This window comes from Zerene cesonia, unplaced genomic scaffold, assembly GCF_012273895.1.
Source record: "Zerene cesonia ecotype Mississippi unplaced genomic scaffold, Zerene_cesonia_1.1 Zces_u009, whole genome shotgun sequence".
NCBI lineage: Eukaryota > Metazoa > Arthropoda > Insecta > Lepidoptera > Pieridae > Zerene > Zerene cesonia.
Genome location: NW_024045139.1, coordinates 107,944 through 121,466, shown reverse-complemented (window position 1 = coordinate 121,466; position 13,523 = coordinate 107,944). Strand labels below are relative to the sequence as shown.

The 13,523-nt window shown below is 34.2% G+C and overlaps 1 protein-coding gene across 1 annotated transcript in view; it reads left to right on the top strand.

Annotated features, from left to right (window-relative positions):
- LOC119839148 (gonadotropin-releasing hormone II receptor-like) overlaps positions 1-13,523 on the top strand; it is a 51,176-nt gene that overhangs the window by 25,895 nt on the left and 11,758 nt on the right. The window contains exons 3-5 of the mRNA XM_038365351.1: positions 2,460-2,565; positions 4,110-4,314; positions 9,753-9,909. Of these exons, the coding sequence (XP_038221279.1) occupies positions 2,460-2,565; positions 4,110-4,314; positions 9,753-9,909 (468 nt within the window). The remainder of the gene's footprint in view (positions 1-2,459; positions 2,566-4,109; positions 4,315-9,752; positions 9,910-13,523) is intronic.

Here is a 13,523-nt window from a genome sequence, read left to right as displayed (position 1 = left end):
ATCAAATTTTTTCTATTCTTTCAAAATTTCTAATTTATAAAGCATTTCAATGCTATAAAACTAAAAATTAAATAAATTTAAAGGTAAATTTGCTTTAGTTGATACATAAAGAATATTTATAAGTGCTAATTACGTAGCCATTCTACCATATGGATACTAAATGTATGAAAAACTACGATCATTATTTGCATTAAAGAGAGAAAATAAACAGCTAAAACCTATTTTATGTTTGTGATCTTCTACCCTGTTCAAACATTTTAATTAAATTATTTATTAAAATCACAAAACGTACATGAGGCACTTTTATACCAACGCCCGGTTGCGAAAAAGTGTTTAAAAAATAATCATTTTTATAAATCATACGATTTCAAGATGCAACTGGTTCCATATTCAGTTCTTCCTATACGGATCTTGTCATATTTTCTTGGTGACTTAGTTCTCAAGTATATGTTCGTATGGTTTTTTTTAAAGAATTAAAAGTGAGAAAACTTATATGTGGGTTGATGTTGTTTATTGCTATGTATATTATTATTATTTTTTTTTATATCATAGCGGGCAACTGAGCTGGTGGTTCGCCTGATGGTAAACGATCACCACCGCCCATGAACATTCGCAAAGGTAGTGCCTCTGCGAATGCGCTACCCGCTTTTAGTGGGTAAGGGAAAAGGAACGAATTCATGACAGGAAAGAAGGAATGGACTGGGACGGGTGAGGAAAAGGAAATAGGCCTCCGGCTCCCCCACTCACCGTACGAAACACAGTGGCATGCCACTATTTCACGCCGGTTTTCTGTGGAGGTGTGGTACTTCCCCGGTGCGAGCTGGCCCAATACGTGCCGAAGCGTGCTCGACTCCCACAATAATATTATAATATGTATACATATATGTGTAAAGGCAGGCGCTTACTAATTCGCTTAAGAGTACAACGAAGGTTTAATTAAAGTATTTAAAGTTCACTAAGATCAAAGGAATGTATAGCTTTTTATACACTAACTAGCTGCACCCGGCAAACGCTGTTCTGCCTTACTCTTATCGTTTAGTGGTATGAAAAATAAATGTTAGCCGATTCTCAGACCTACCCAATATGCTTACCAAATTTCAGAGGAATCGGTCAAGCCGTTTCGGAGGAGTATAGAGACTAACATTGTGACACGAGAATTTTATATATAAGACTACGTTGAAAAACTTCATAACATTCCTGACGCGTTATTTCAACTAAATCAATTCTAAAAACTTTATGTGTACAACCCTGAATATTAGCACGCTTTCCTTTGCCAACCGCACTCGCGTTTATGTAAGATTATTATTTAATTGACATAATACCCGTATTAGCGGAGCGGTATAATATGTCGTTTACTCGAAGCTAGGAATGTCAACGTACATTTGAAGAAAAACATCAATTAATTTTATTTTTACGTTTGCTCCACTTTTTACGTAATCAGCGTTTTACTGCAGGTTCCATTGTGCATACACCACATGCGCGACTCCCTGTATATCAAAATAATTAATTATTCGTCTTACAAAATTGTATTAAAATAGAATTAAAAGTTTTATTTAGAGAGTTTCAATTAATAATAAAACTATGTATGTTAGAACACTATACTATATCGTATTATGTAATATAACGTATAGTAATAATCATTAGTATTAATTAGTTTTTCTTTAATTAAAAATAGATATGGTAATACTTTATATTTGCCGCTAATAAATTTTAAAAAGACAAAAAAAGCAGCAATATGACAGAGAGGACCAATTTATTGAAAACACATTTTATGTTATGGAATATTATTTCTATGGGAACTGGAGTTGCAAGGTATCGTGAGTTGATCAGTTTACACGAGCGCAGCCGCAGGCGGAATGCTAGTTATCGATAAAATTACGTGAGGCAGTCTCAGTTAATATCAACACTCAATACATATTGTATAACAACTTGCAAGCTTTTAAAGAATATTTAGTCTTTCATAACTCATACTTAAAATTCATCCGATATCGTCAATTTTTGACTCGTTTGTATTATTCATCTAAAATTTTACAAATACTAGCTGCACCCCGCGGTTTCACCCGCGTAAGTCAATAAAATTTGCCTATATGTTAGTCCAGTTGTCAAGCTATCTACTTACCAAATTTCATTGCAATCGGTTCGTAGTTTTTGCGTGAAAGAGCAACACACACACACACACACATCCTTATAAACTTTCTCATTTATAATATTAGTAGGATTGTTGAAAAGTAATTTTTGCTTATGTCTTATATGCTTTTGCATGTAACCGACGACTTTATTGTCGATTTTGACCCATTTTAAAGAGACGGATTTAATTCAAAACTGGCTTGGTCACAGCACAATAATTTCATGAGTTTATTTTAATGTCCTGATTAGGATCGCCAAATTTAAACAATTGGCTTACGTATAGTCTGTATGCAAGTGAGATTTTAAACTATATTTATTTCATTTTGTTTCAGATACTTCGCGGTGGTGTATCCTTTACGACTATCAGAAGCGCGGAAACGAAGCAAGCAAATGCTTTACTGCGCCTGGGCAGTGGCTCTCGCGTGCAGCTTACCACAGGTAATAATATCTTTATTGGTACTTAAACAAGTGACGTCACTAATCATATCGCTTTAGTAACTCTTATGGGCGTTATTGTATAAAAAATTGCGTCTATATGTGTCAACAGTGCCATGAGTCGTGTTTAAGTTAATTTGTTTTTCTTATTGTAGTAGAAAGGAATTTAAAGATTTAAAGTAATCGTTTATCTTGCAAATTTACCGTCATCCATTTTGAAGACGAAATCTTTTACACTTCGATATATTTAAATACACTTCGATAAATTTCTGTTTTTAAACGGATTAAGGCCATTTTTTACAAAATTATTTATCATGTTGGGGTCAGTATGATTTCTATTAACTTAAAAAAACGAGGTGTCATCAGCAAATAGTTAACTGTAGTAATTTACGTTAATCCTTATAACTTAAATAAATATAAATAAATAAATAAAATCTTTATTTTGCCAAACATTATACCTTACATATCTATATACATTGCCTTTTAAACTAGAAAAACTGTGGATCTTAAGAACCAACGTTCCTTCATATAAATAAGTAAATCTATATTTAATGTGCAAGCAAAACAAAAATAAATTAATTGCTACAGTTGCTATAAACCATTAGTTTTGGGTTGCCAAAGTTAGAAGTAAAGCATTATTTTATCTTTGTCAAAGTGAAAATATTGCCATAAAACGGTTTTCATCACACGCGCTGGGAAAGAGTTTATGATAAAGCATAAAATGTTGCAGAAATCTATTCAATTCACAATGTTCTAAAACTCAATAACTGTTCTTTACTTTTTGATATATTAAAATCGGAACAAATAATCGGAACGGAATATTTAAAAGCTCAAATGTCAATATAATCAAAAACGGCCCCACGCAGCATATAAAGATATACGAAAGGAGGCCAATAGCGGGAGAGGAGCGTATAGGAAATATTTTATTGCTTCCGAGTCAACCCCGAAGCTGAAACAAGGAGCTAGTAATATCGCAAAGAAGAAGGATTCGTTTTTGTTCGTAATTATTTCAACGATGCATGAAGACTTTTTATACTCTAATGATTAGATATTTCTCACCAGTTCATATATTAATTTGGAATTAGAATTTGACAGAGTCAATTTTTATACTGAGTCAATTTGATTTTTAGTTTTATAGCATTGGAATGCTTTATAAATGAGAAATTTTGAAAGAATAGAAAAAATTTGATCACGAGGCAGGATTCGAACCTGCGTTTCTTGCCTAACCGTAGCAACGCCTAGCCTCTCGGCCACCCGTGATCCTGCCACAGTGATCGAATTTCCTCTACTCTTTCGGTTTCATGTGCCTAAGGGGCACCCCACGCCATCTATTGAGATGATTAAGAACCATCACAACCAATACGAAACATTATTTCAATGATTACAATATTGTATCGATGGAACGCGGCCTTTGGTAAATTTAATTTTTAGTTTTATAGCATTGAAATGCTTTATAAATGAGAAATTTTGAAATAATAGAAAAGTCAATTTGGTTGAAGTCAAACTGGCCTCTTGTACAATAAATTTTCATTCATATATTGTTTCAGAGCCTGGTATTTCGAGTGAAGCGACACCCGTACGTGGCTGGCTTTGAGCAGTGCGTTTCCTTTGACGCGTTCGCGAGCGCTCGTTTGGAGATAGCGTATAACGTGTTCTGCGCGTGCGCAATGTACTTTGTCCCATTGCTTGTGATCACCGCGTGCTACGTGCGCATCTTCTGCGAGATACAGGCCAGCAGCAAGGAGCTCTCTGGTGAGATATAAGCTTATAATATTAACTTTTTTTTACTTTTAGATGTTGTATAATGATTAGGTAATTTTTTCATAAAAAATACTGTTATTTCAAAACTAGCGTTTGGCATATAAAGTTCACTAACTTCGCGTTCTGAGGTATTTTTACGATCAATTATCTTTCGTCGATTCTTCAAACGTATTTCACTATTCTTTCTTATTGTATCTCGGAGTGATAGTGTAATGTCAAAGAACAAAGTATGAGCAGTTTATCACTTGTGAAAGTTCAGTATTATTTGTTCCAAGAAAACGCAGGTGTTCAAATACAACACGTTAACTATTGAATGGCGTAACCTTTCTAGTACCTGTTAGTGCCTGTATGTGAATATATAAATAAACAGTTTCGTACCCTTTATGTGCATACAAACATACGAAGCAAAATAAGGATCTGTTCAAGTAATATATAGATAGATCCAATATAAATTCAAAAAATTTCTTTATTTAATTAAACTTCTTCTAGAAGCACTTTTGAATCGTCGTAACATAAAGAAATTAAAAACTTTTTAACGGATTTTACAGGCGATTTATTCATTATATTATTAACCCGACGTTTCGAACACTTTACAGCGAGCGTGGTCACGGGGAGACTGAGGAGCGAAGTGAGCGAGGGTGTGACCACGTTGAAAATCCGTTAAAAAGTTTTTAATTTCTAAATGTATTATACTCGCGTAAAATCAAACACAAGAAAATACTATCGTCGTAACATAGTTTAACCATTTACCACTGGTACGGAAAGCAGTTTCTACAGAGACGAAGCCAGCAAGAGGCTCTGTATTTGCTCTTTGAAATCAAGTCAACTTTACATTTTGGTTTTACATAATACTTATGTATATCGAAGTAATAAGCAGCATTGTCATTATTCAATTTAAAACTGACAAGTTTGTTTATTTGTTTATTGGAACGCGCTAATTTCAAGAAATGCTGAAACAAAATTATTTCAATATTAATTCGTTGCATGTATACGTGATACATCACTGTATAAGAAATGAATGTATTTGTCAGAGTTATGGTTAGCAAGTAATATAAAAATTAATTTCTCGCCCGCACAACTCGCCAACTAATTGGCATACAAAAGTTTATAGATATGGTTTTCAATATATCACACATGTATCGTTACGTACACGCCTATTGGTCGTAGCGTGCTATCATATAGCTTACAGTCTTTCTCGATAAATAGGCTATCCAACACAAAAACAATTTTCTATTCAAACCCGACATGGTTAAGGCGTTTAACCGAACAAAGAATCTCTTCATGATATTATTATATAGATATGACATAAACCTGTAAGTCACAATATTACTTATATATTATATTACGTTCAATTTTCTCTTTCAAATATTTGGCGAGGGACCTAAACCGGTTTGCGGTTCATCGTTCTGAGACCTCACAAATGAGTTTGTTCTCACCGGACTATTGGGAACTTTAGTGTGAGTGGGGAAATATTAATTTCATATTATATACTTTATCTCTTAATGATTTCTGTGAATTCGAGGCTATATACAAGCGCTGCATATGTATAGATAGATCAAAATGTTCTACGGATCTTATAGTTTAACTAGCTGCGGTTGCGGTTTCACCCACGTAAGTCCGTATCCCGCAGGAATATCGGGATAAAAAGTTGCCTATACGTTATTCCAGTTGTCCAGCTATCTACGTACCAAATTTCATTGCAATCGGTTCAGAAGTTTTTGCGTGAAAGAGCAACAAACGCACTCACATCCTTACAAACTTTCGCATTTATAGACTAGCCATCCTTATCAAGATAATAGGATAAACTCATAAAGTTATTAGGAAGGCCACCGATCCTTCATATGTGTACAAAGTTTGAATTAAATCTGTCCGTTCCAGATGAGTTAAAACTGAGTTTACGAGTCATTTACATACAAACATACAGGTGAAGCTTAAAAAAACGCCTTGAATATATCTCAAAGTAAATATCTCCGTTAAATATAAAACGTATGTCTCCTTCATTATGTAAGGAAAGTTAATTGGATGCCACAAAATACATTAAAAATGTGTTTATTCGAGAATCCAATTATAACAAGATGCTAAAAGAATCAATATCGATTGGATGAAAAAGCAATGAACTATACAGACCCGCTACAGCCTTTATAAAACTAAAATTACATACGATATAAGTTAAGAACCACCATTGTTGTTATAATTACGTTTAAAAATAGGAGTTTGTCCCACGTCTTCTTTTTTAATAGCGGTCACCCTTAGTTTTGTTTGATTTGAAGCTTCAGTCATAGGGTAGTATACAGAATAAAACTTCTAGTTAAGCATGCTTTTTAATCTTGAAGATTTTTTTGCGGAAAGTGAAAAAAACATGAGAAACAAACATATATATAAATCTCGTGTCACAATGTTTGTCCTCAATGGACTCCTAAACCACTTAACCGATTATAATAAAATTCGCACACCATGTGCAGTTCGATCCAACTTGAGAGATAGGATAGTTTATATTGTTTCAATTACGATAAATGTCTACCCGGGCGGAGCCGGGGCGTGCAGCTAGTAATTTTATAAAAATAAACATCTCTAGAATATATTATATAGACAAGCAAATTATACGGATCATTATTTTCGATAATTTAACATCGCAAGTTACATTATAACGGTTTTTACAATCTTTCTTTTTCGTTATTATAATATTTACATGAATTGAATTCTTTTATTTTTTATGTGAAGGATACTCTCTTTAGAGATTTTCACATACTAATATATAGCAAAATTATGAATATTTATTACTAGCTTGAACCTGCGACTTCACTCGCGTGGAACCTTCTAAAATATAGCCTATGTGTTAATCCAGAATATAATCTATGTCTGTACCAAATTTCAAACAAATCCCAAAACAGTTTTGTGCGTGAAAGAGTAACAAACATCGATACATTATTTCAGACTTTCACATCTACATATATAAAAGAAAGTCGTGTTAGTTACACTATTTATAACTCAAGAACGGCTAAACCGATTATGTTGAAATTTGGTACAGAGATAGTTTTAGACTCGAGAAAGGACATAGGATAGTTTTTATCCCGGAAATCTAACGGGAACGGGATCTTTGTCGGTAACCCCCCGAGTCTATCTTACCCGTGACTACGCGAGCAAAGCCGCGGGCGGAATGCTAGTTTATAATATAAGTAGGATGAAACACCTCCTCCCAGCCAATGTAACGAAGTAAAGTGGGCGTTTCTTTTTATCATCGACATTTTTACTTTCTATGACATAAAAGCAATTCACAGGCATAAGGAAAAATACTTAATTATTATTAGAAATTTTAAATTATTATGCAGCCTACACTACTCTATGAATAATAATTGGTATACGAGTATAAGCTGACAACAGACGTCGCCATAGCAACGAATACAGGGAAAATATTTTTATGGTAACCAAACATAATTAATAATATTGGCGTACGTTTCTTTCGGTTTATTTTAGAAATGAATAGGTCTATGTTAATGTGAGTGTAACTTTTTAAATGTGGGAGTCGAGCACGGTTCTTCGCGAATTGGACCAGCTCGCACCTAGGATGGAACCTTACCTCCACTGAAGACGGGCGAAATAGTATTATGCTTTTGTATTTCGCTCGGTGAGTGGGGGAGACCTAGTCAATTTATTTATTACATTAAGGATCCCCAACATGAAAAACACGGGTAACATGGATGGAAATCTTTATGAAATTACAAACAAGGAGTTAGTGCTGTCATAATATAGGCTATTCCTATTTTCGCGTGGTCAATTCTATCCTCATCCCTAATTCCTTTAAAGGGCTCTCACCACACTCGCGACATATTCGTATGTTCACAGGGTGGTGGTGATCGCTTTCCAACAGGAAAACCACCAGCTCACTAGCACAATAATACATCTTCAAATACAATATTAAGGGTAACTAAGTATATTGTTCTGGAAAAATAATTAGTATAATCATTGTTGGTTAGTTAAAATTAGTAAACCACAAGGAAAACCGTTGCTCTAAAAAAGTTTCACGAGCATGACGTAACTGTTGCAACGAATACTAAATAAGACGAAATATTAAAATTGTTTTAATTTAATTGCATTGTTTGAAAGTATGTAATAACGAAATAGCGTTGGAAGCTTGCAAATTTTTATCTGCAAGTAAATATAATGAATATAAAATTGAAATTGAACTAAAATATGTGCCTATTTTGCCATTGGACGTTCAGCATTAGATCGTGTGGAACTAATTATCAGAATTTCGCTATAGTGCCTGATATAAAATGAAATACTATTTCCCTTTATGGGGTATTATGCTACGTCCATCTATTTCATATTCCTATTTCCATACCCAATTTCGTTGGTATTTACAATGTTCTATTGAATTGGACACAATGTAGACGTATGAATTTAAACAACGATGCATCCCCACAGATGATCGACTTGAAATAGTAGTACGCGCCGTGTATTGTATGCCAGTTTTGTGTGAGCTGATGGGTCGCCTGATGGTAAGCGCTACCACCGCTCATGAACATTTGAAGAGGCGTACTGTCGATTGCAGACCTTACGCCTCTACAAATGGATTACCGACTTCAAATTGGGAAGGGATTAAAAAGGATTGACGAGAGCGATAAAGGAAAGGACTAGGAAGGGTAAGGAAAAGGATATAGGCCTCTGGCCCATTCACCGAACGAAACTCATCAGTATTCAATTTCACGCTGGTCTTCTGTGATGGTGTGGTACTTCCCCGGTGCGAGCTGGCCCAATTCGTGCCGAAGCGCGCTCGACCACCACATACTAAAAGTATTATAAAGAAACTTTTATACAAACCCTTTGCAGTCTATTTCTTCATTCTCGTCATCAATTCTTTCGTTATCCCTTACCATTTAAAAGCGGATGCAATTGCTGATGTGTTAAAACTCTGCATTCGTTTATGGGCGGTGGCGGTCTGTTGAAAAATAAAAATTATTTTCTGGTCCGTTTCTTTCTTTTTTTTCAGGTTGCCTGACATAAAAATAAAGGGAGAAAATAGCCTTTGTCACAAAGGAATAACGTAGGATTCTGGTTGATAAATGTATTTTTCATTCAAAATCATGCAAATAGTTTTTAGATTCATTCATTGAATATTGGTTATTTTTCATTAGGTGTTTGGTTAAAATTTGAATATGAATAAATCCATTTGACTTATTACTTATCTTGTAATATTTTTGCAATTAAAGGGAATTCTTAACTTACGAATATTAAACATCGATTTGTACAACATTTTGTCACACGGCCATATAAGTTTTATTCATTACAGTCTATACGCGCTGTCTGTCCCTATACACAATCATCTTTAGAACTATGCAATGAAATAAAAAGGGCATTTTTAAATAAAGTGATTCAAGGGATTTAGAGTCGCTTGTAAAGATAAAACAAATGAGTCGCATTACCCACAGATAAACAAGAGCACACGAATGGTATAGGCCACGTGCGCCTGCGCCGCTCGGACCGCCGCGTGCTGGAGCGCGCCCGCCAGCGCACGCTGCGCATGACTCTCATCATTGTATTCGTGTTTGCATTCTGCTGGCTTCCTTACGCTACTATGGCTATGTGGTGAGTCGTTTTTCATAGTCACCTCCGAATCAGAATCCCCTCTGAAAGTTAGTGTAGTAATATATCTATTTAACATATCTACATTTTAAAATGATGCTGATTTGCTGACGAGGGGCCTTTTGTCACTTTTTTTGGTTTTATTTTAGGTTTATGAGATAGACCGTATGTTATTTGTTATTTACGTGATTGCAGATTTAAAGAAATTTGTATTTCTCATTTGTTATTAAAATTAGTTATAAAATTCAATTTTTTCAGTGATTTTGATGGGAATCTCACAATTCACATTGTTTTGAGTTTTTTTTAATTAAATATCGTTTTATTGCGGGTTTGAATTTGCAATCTTTGAATCTCAAACCTAAATTCATCAAATCAGAATTAAATCAAATTATATTCATCACTAGCTGCGCTCCGCGGTTTCACCCGCATATGTCCGTAACCCGTAGGAATATGGGGATACAAAGATTGCCTATATGTTATTACAGTCGTCCAGCTGTCTACGTACCAAATTTCATTGCAATCGGTTCAGTAGTTTTTGAAAGAGTAACAAACACACACACACATCCTTACAAACTTTCGCATTTATAATATTAGTAGCACTAGTAGGATTTACGTTCTTTCACCAATAAAATATACGTTTGGTTTTTGATAAAATAATTCTCAACTCTCAACCATCACATTCGAGGCATATTTTCCAATAAATAATGGCATTGAGCGAACGTGATAACACATTCGTCAACTTACTTAGCTGATTTCTTTCTTTCTTTCTTTCTTTCTGATGTTTTCCCTTGATATGTATATCATTACACTTTACAATGTAATGTCTTGTCGGAAAACGGATTAATACACACCAGATTGTGCATGAAGTCTTAAAGAAGCAAGCCATGTCCTCCCTATGAGTGACATCACACAATGGCATGTATATTTTAATACATACATTTTACTTTGGTTGCTTTGAAGAAATTGCTATTGAGCAATAAAGCCGCCCTTTGCACGACATTTCCTATTTTTTTTTTTTTTTTGTTGTTTTATTGTTTGTTAAGTGTACAATAAAGAATATATCATTTTATTCATTTCATTTCATTTACTTTTTAGATACTTTTTAGGTACTTTTGATCTAGTTTTAATAAAAAATGAAATGTTTAAATTTTGTAATGTCAGATCGTCGACGTCGGTTGTATATCATGGGAATCGATTGTAATCTTAGTATGACTATAATATGTTTTAGAGATAGGATTAGTAACGGGAGATAGGTCTAGATAGTTTGATTACACAAAGGAAAATTAGGACTGTATTTGGTATTAATATAACTATTACAATACAACAATATTTGGTCAGCATTTAACAATTTTAACCAGCACAAGGAATATTGAAATGAAATTAAATTATTCTGATGTAAGTATATTTATGAGACTTAAAACGTTGCGTTAGTGACAGCGGTAATATATATATATATATATATATAATGAGTTGGTTTAATTTTAGTATTGCTTTTTTACTGTGTACTTAGTCCTATTATATAAAAACTATTTTAGTGAGTCCTTTTATTGTATACATATTTCTTTAAATACCGCCTGGCCCGGTTCTGTGGTTCGTGAAGAAGAGATAGACAGACGGATAGACAGATAGTGTTATTTTCACATTGCAAACTCAATGTCCCTGACTGAAAGACAATCTTCATTAAGTACGCCTTGCTAATATTCTAGGATTCGTTTTATAGTAACAAACATACATTTAAACTAGATGCTGGCCCCGGCTCCGCACATACAATTGTTTTGTAATTCCGAAACCAGCGGAGACACATGCAACCAAACAAAAATGCTTAATTCGTTTAACCGTTTTTGAGTTTCGTTTCCGAGACAATGCTATTATTATAAAGTAATAGAATGACTCGATTCTAAAAACATTTATTTAGTAGTATATATATATTCAATATGAATATATATACTACGAGCAGCCGCGGTTTCACCCGCGTAAGTCCGTATCCCGTAGGAATATCGGTATAAAAAGATTGCCTATACGTTATTCCAGTTGTCCAGCTATCTACGTACCAAATTTCATTGCAATCGGTTCAGTAGTTTATGCGTGAAAGAGTAACAAACACACACATCCTTACAAACTTTCGCATTTATAATATTAGTAGGATAGGATAGGATTATCATTTCAAAAATATTGTGAATTAATTGCCGTAAAATAGGTTGAATAGCACGCATTAATCTCGGCTCAACAGTTGACTATAATTTGTATCAACTCGAGCCAAATGAGGGGGCTTTGTGCACAAAATTGCAGTGGAAATTGACAAACAGATTCTAATTCAACACGCATTTTGATGGCCAATTATGTATTAATAATGTTATTCATTAAATGCCACGTGTTCATAGTCTGATCACTTTTATTTAAAACTAACGGTCCGCCCCGGCTTCGCCGGTGGTACATATATAGCCTATAGCCTTCCGCAATAAATGGGCTATCTAACACTCAATTAATTTTTGAAATCGGACCAGCAGTTCATGAGATTAATGCGTTCGAACAAACAAAGAAACGAACTCTTCAGCTTTATAATATTAATATAGACATTTATTTAATAACGAAGTCCATAGATAGACATTCTCACGTAGATCCCATTCCTGTTTGGTTTCTGGGATAAAAACTGTCTATATAACTGTCTATAAAAACTGTCTTTGTGCCAATTTTCATTTAAATCGGTTCAGTGGTTCGTATAGAAGAGATAGACAGACAGATAGATGGATAGAAGACAGAGTCACTTTCGGCTAGAAACTCTGTAGTTGTTCCTTAGATCATGTCTAATTTACATTTTAATTATTCATAACATTACGTAATAATATGTAATGATGCCACAGAATCTGGGACTGGAACATGCTTCCTGAGTCTGTGTTCCCTGACGGGTATAATTTGGGGATCTTCAAAAGTAGAGTGAACAGGTACCTCCTAGGGAAGCGCGCTCCATCTTAGACTACATCTACGCTTACCAGCAGGCGAGATGGTAGTCAAGCGCTTCCCTATCCCACAATAAAATTAAAAAAAAACAAAAAAAAAATTATCACACTAATATAATGGATGTGAAAGTTCGTTTGTTTTGATGTTTGTCCGTCAATCACGGTGAAACTATAGAACGGATTTTGATGACAGGGTATGAGCTGACTTGCGTGATAAAATAGATAACGCATGCGAAGCCGCGTGCAAAAACTAGTTTTACATAATTTATTTTAGTTTTACATAAATTATCTTAATATATATAAATTACGTGCCAGATTGTTTGTCATCGATGGACTCCACAACTACTCAACCGATTTTAATTAAATTTTCACACCATGTGCAGTTTGATCAAACTTAAAATATAGAATAGTTTATATTATTTCAAATACGATAAATGGCTACCCGGGTGAAGCGGGGGCGTGCAGCTAGTATAATTTAATTTCTCACCTTAATAATTTATTCAGACATTATCAGCTATTCTGATACAATGATAACAACTACATTGTCTCACAGAGTTTACGTAGGATATTACATAATTTACATACGTATATTCTAAATAGGATAATAAGATAAACTCACCTTGATAAGTGTGTAAGGTTTGTAAAGAAATCTGTTAAATG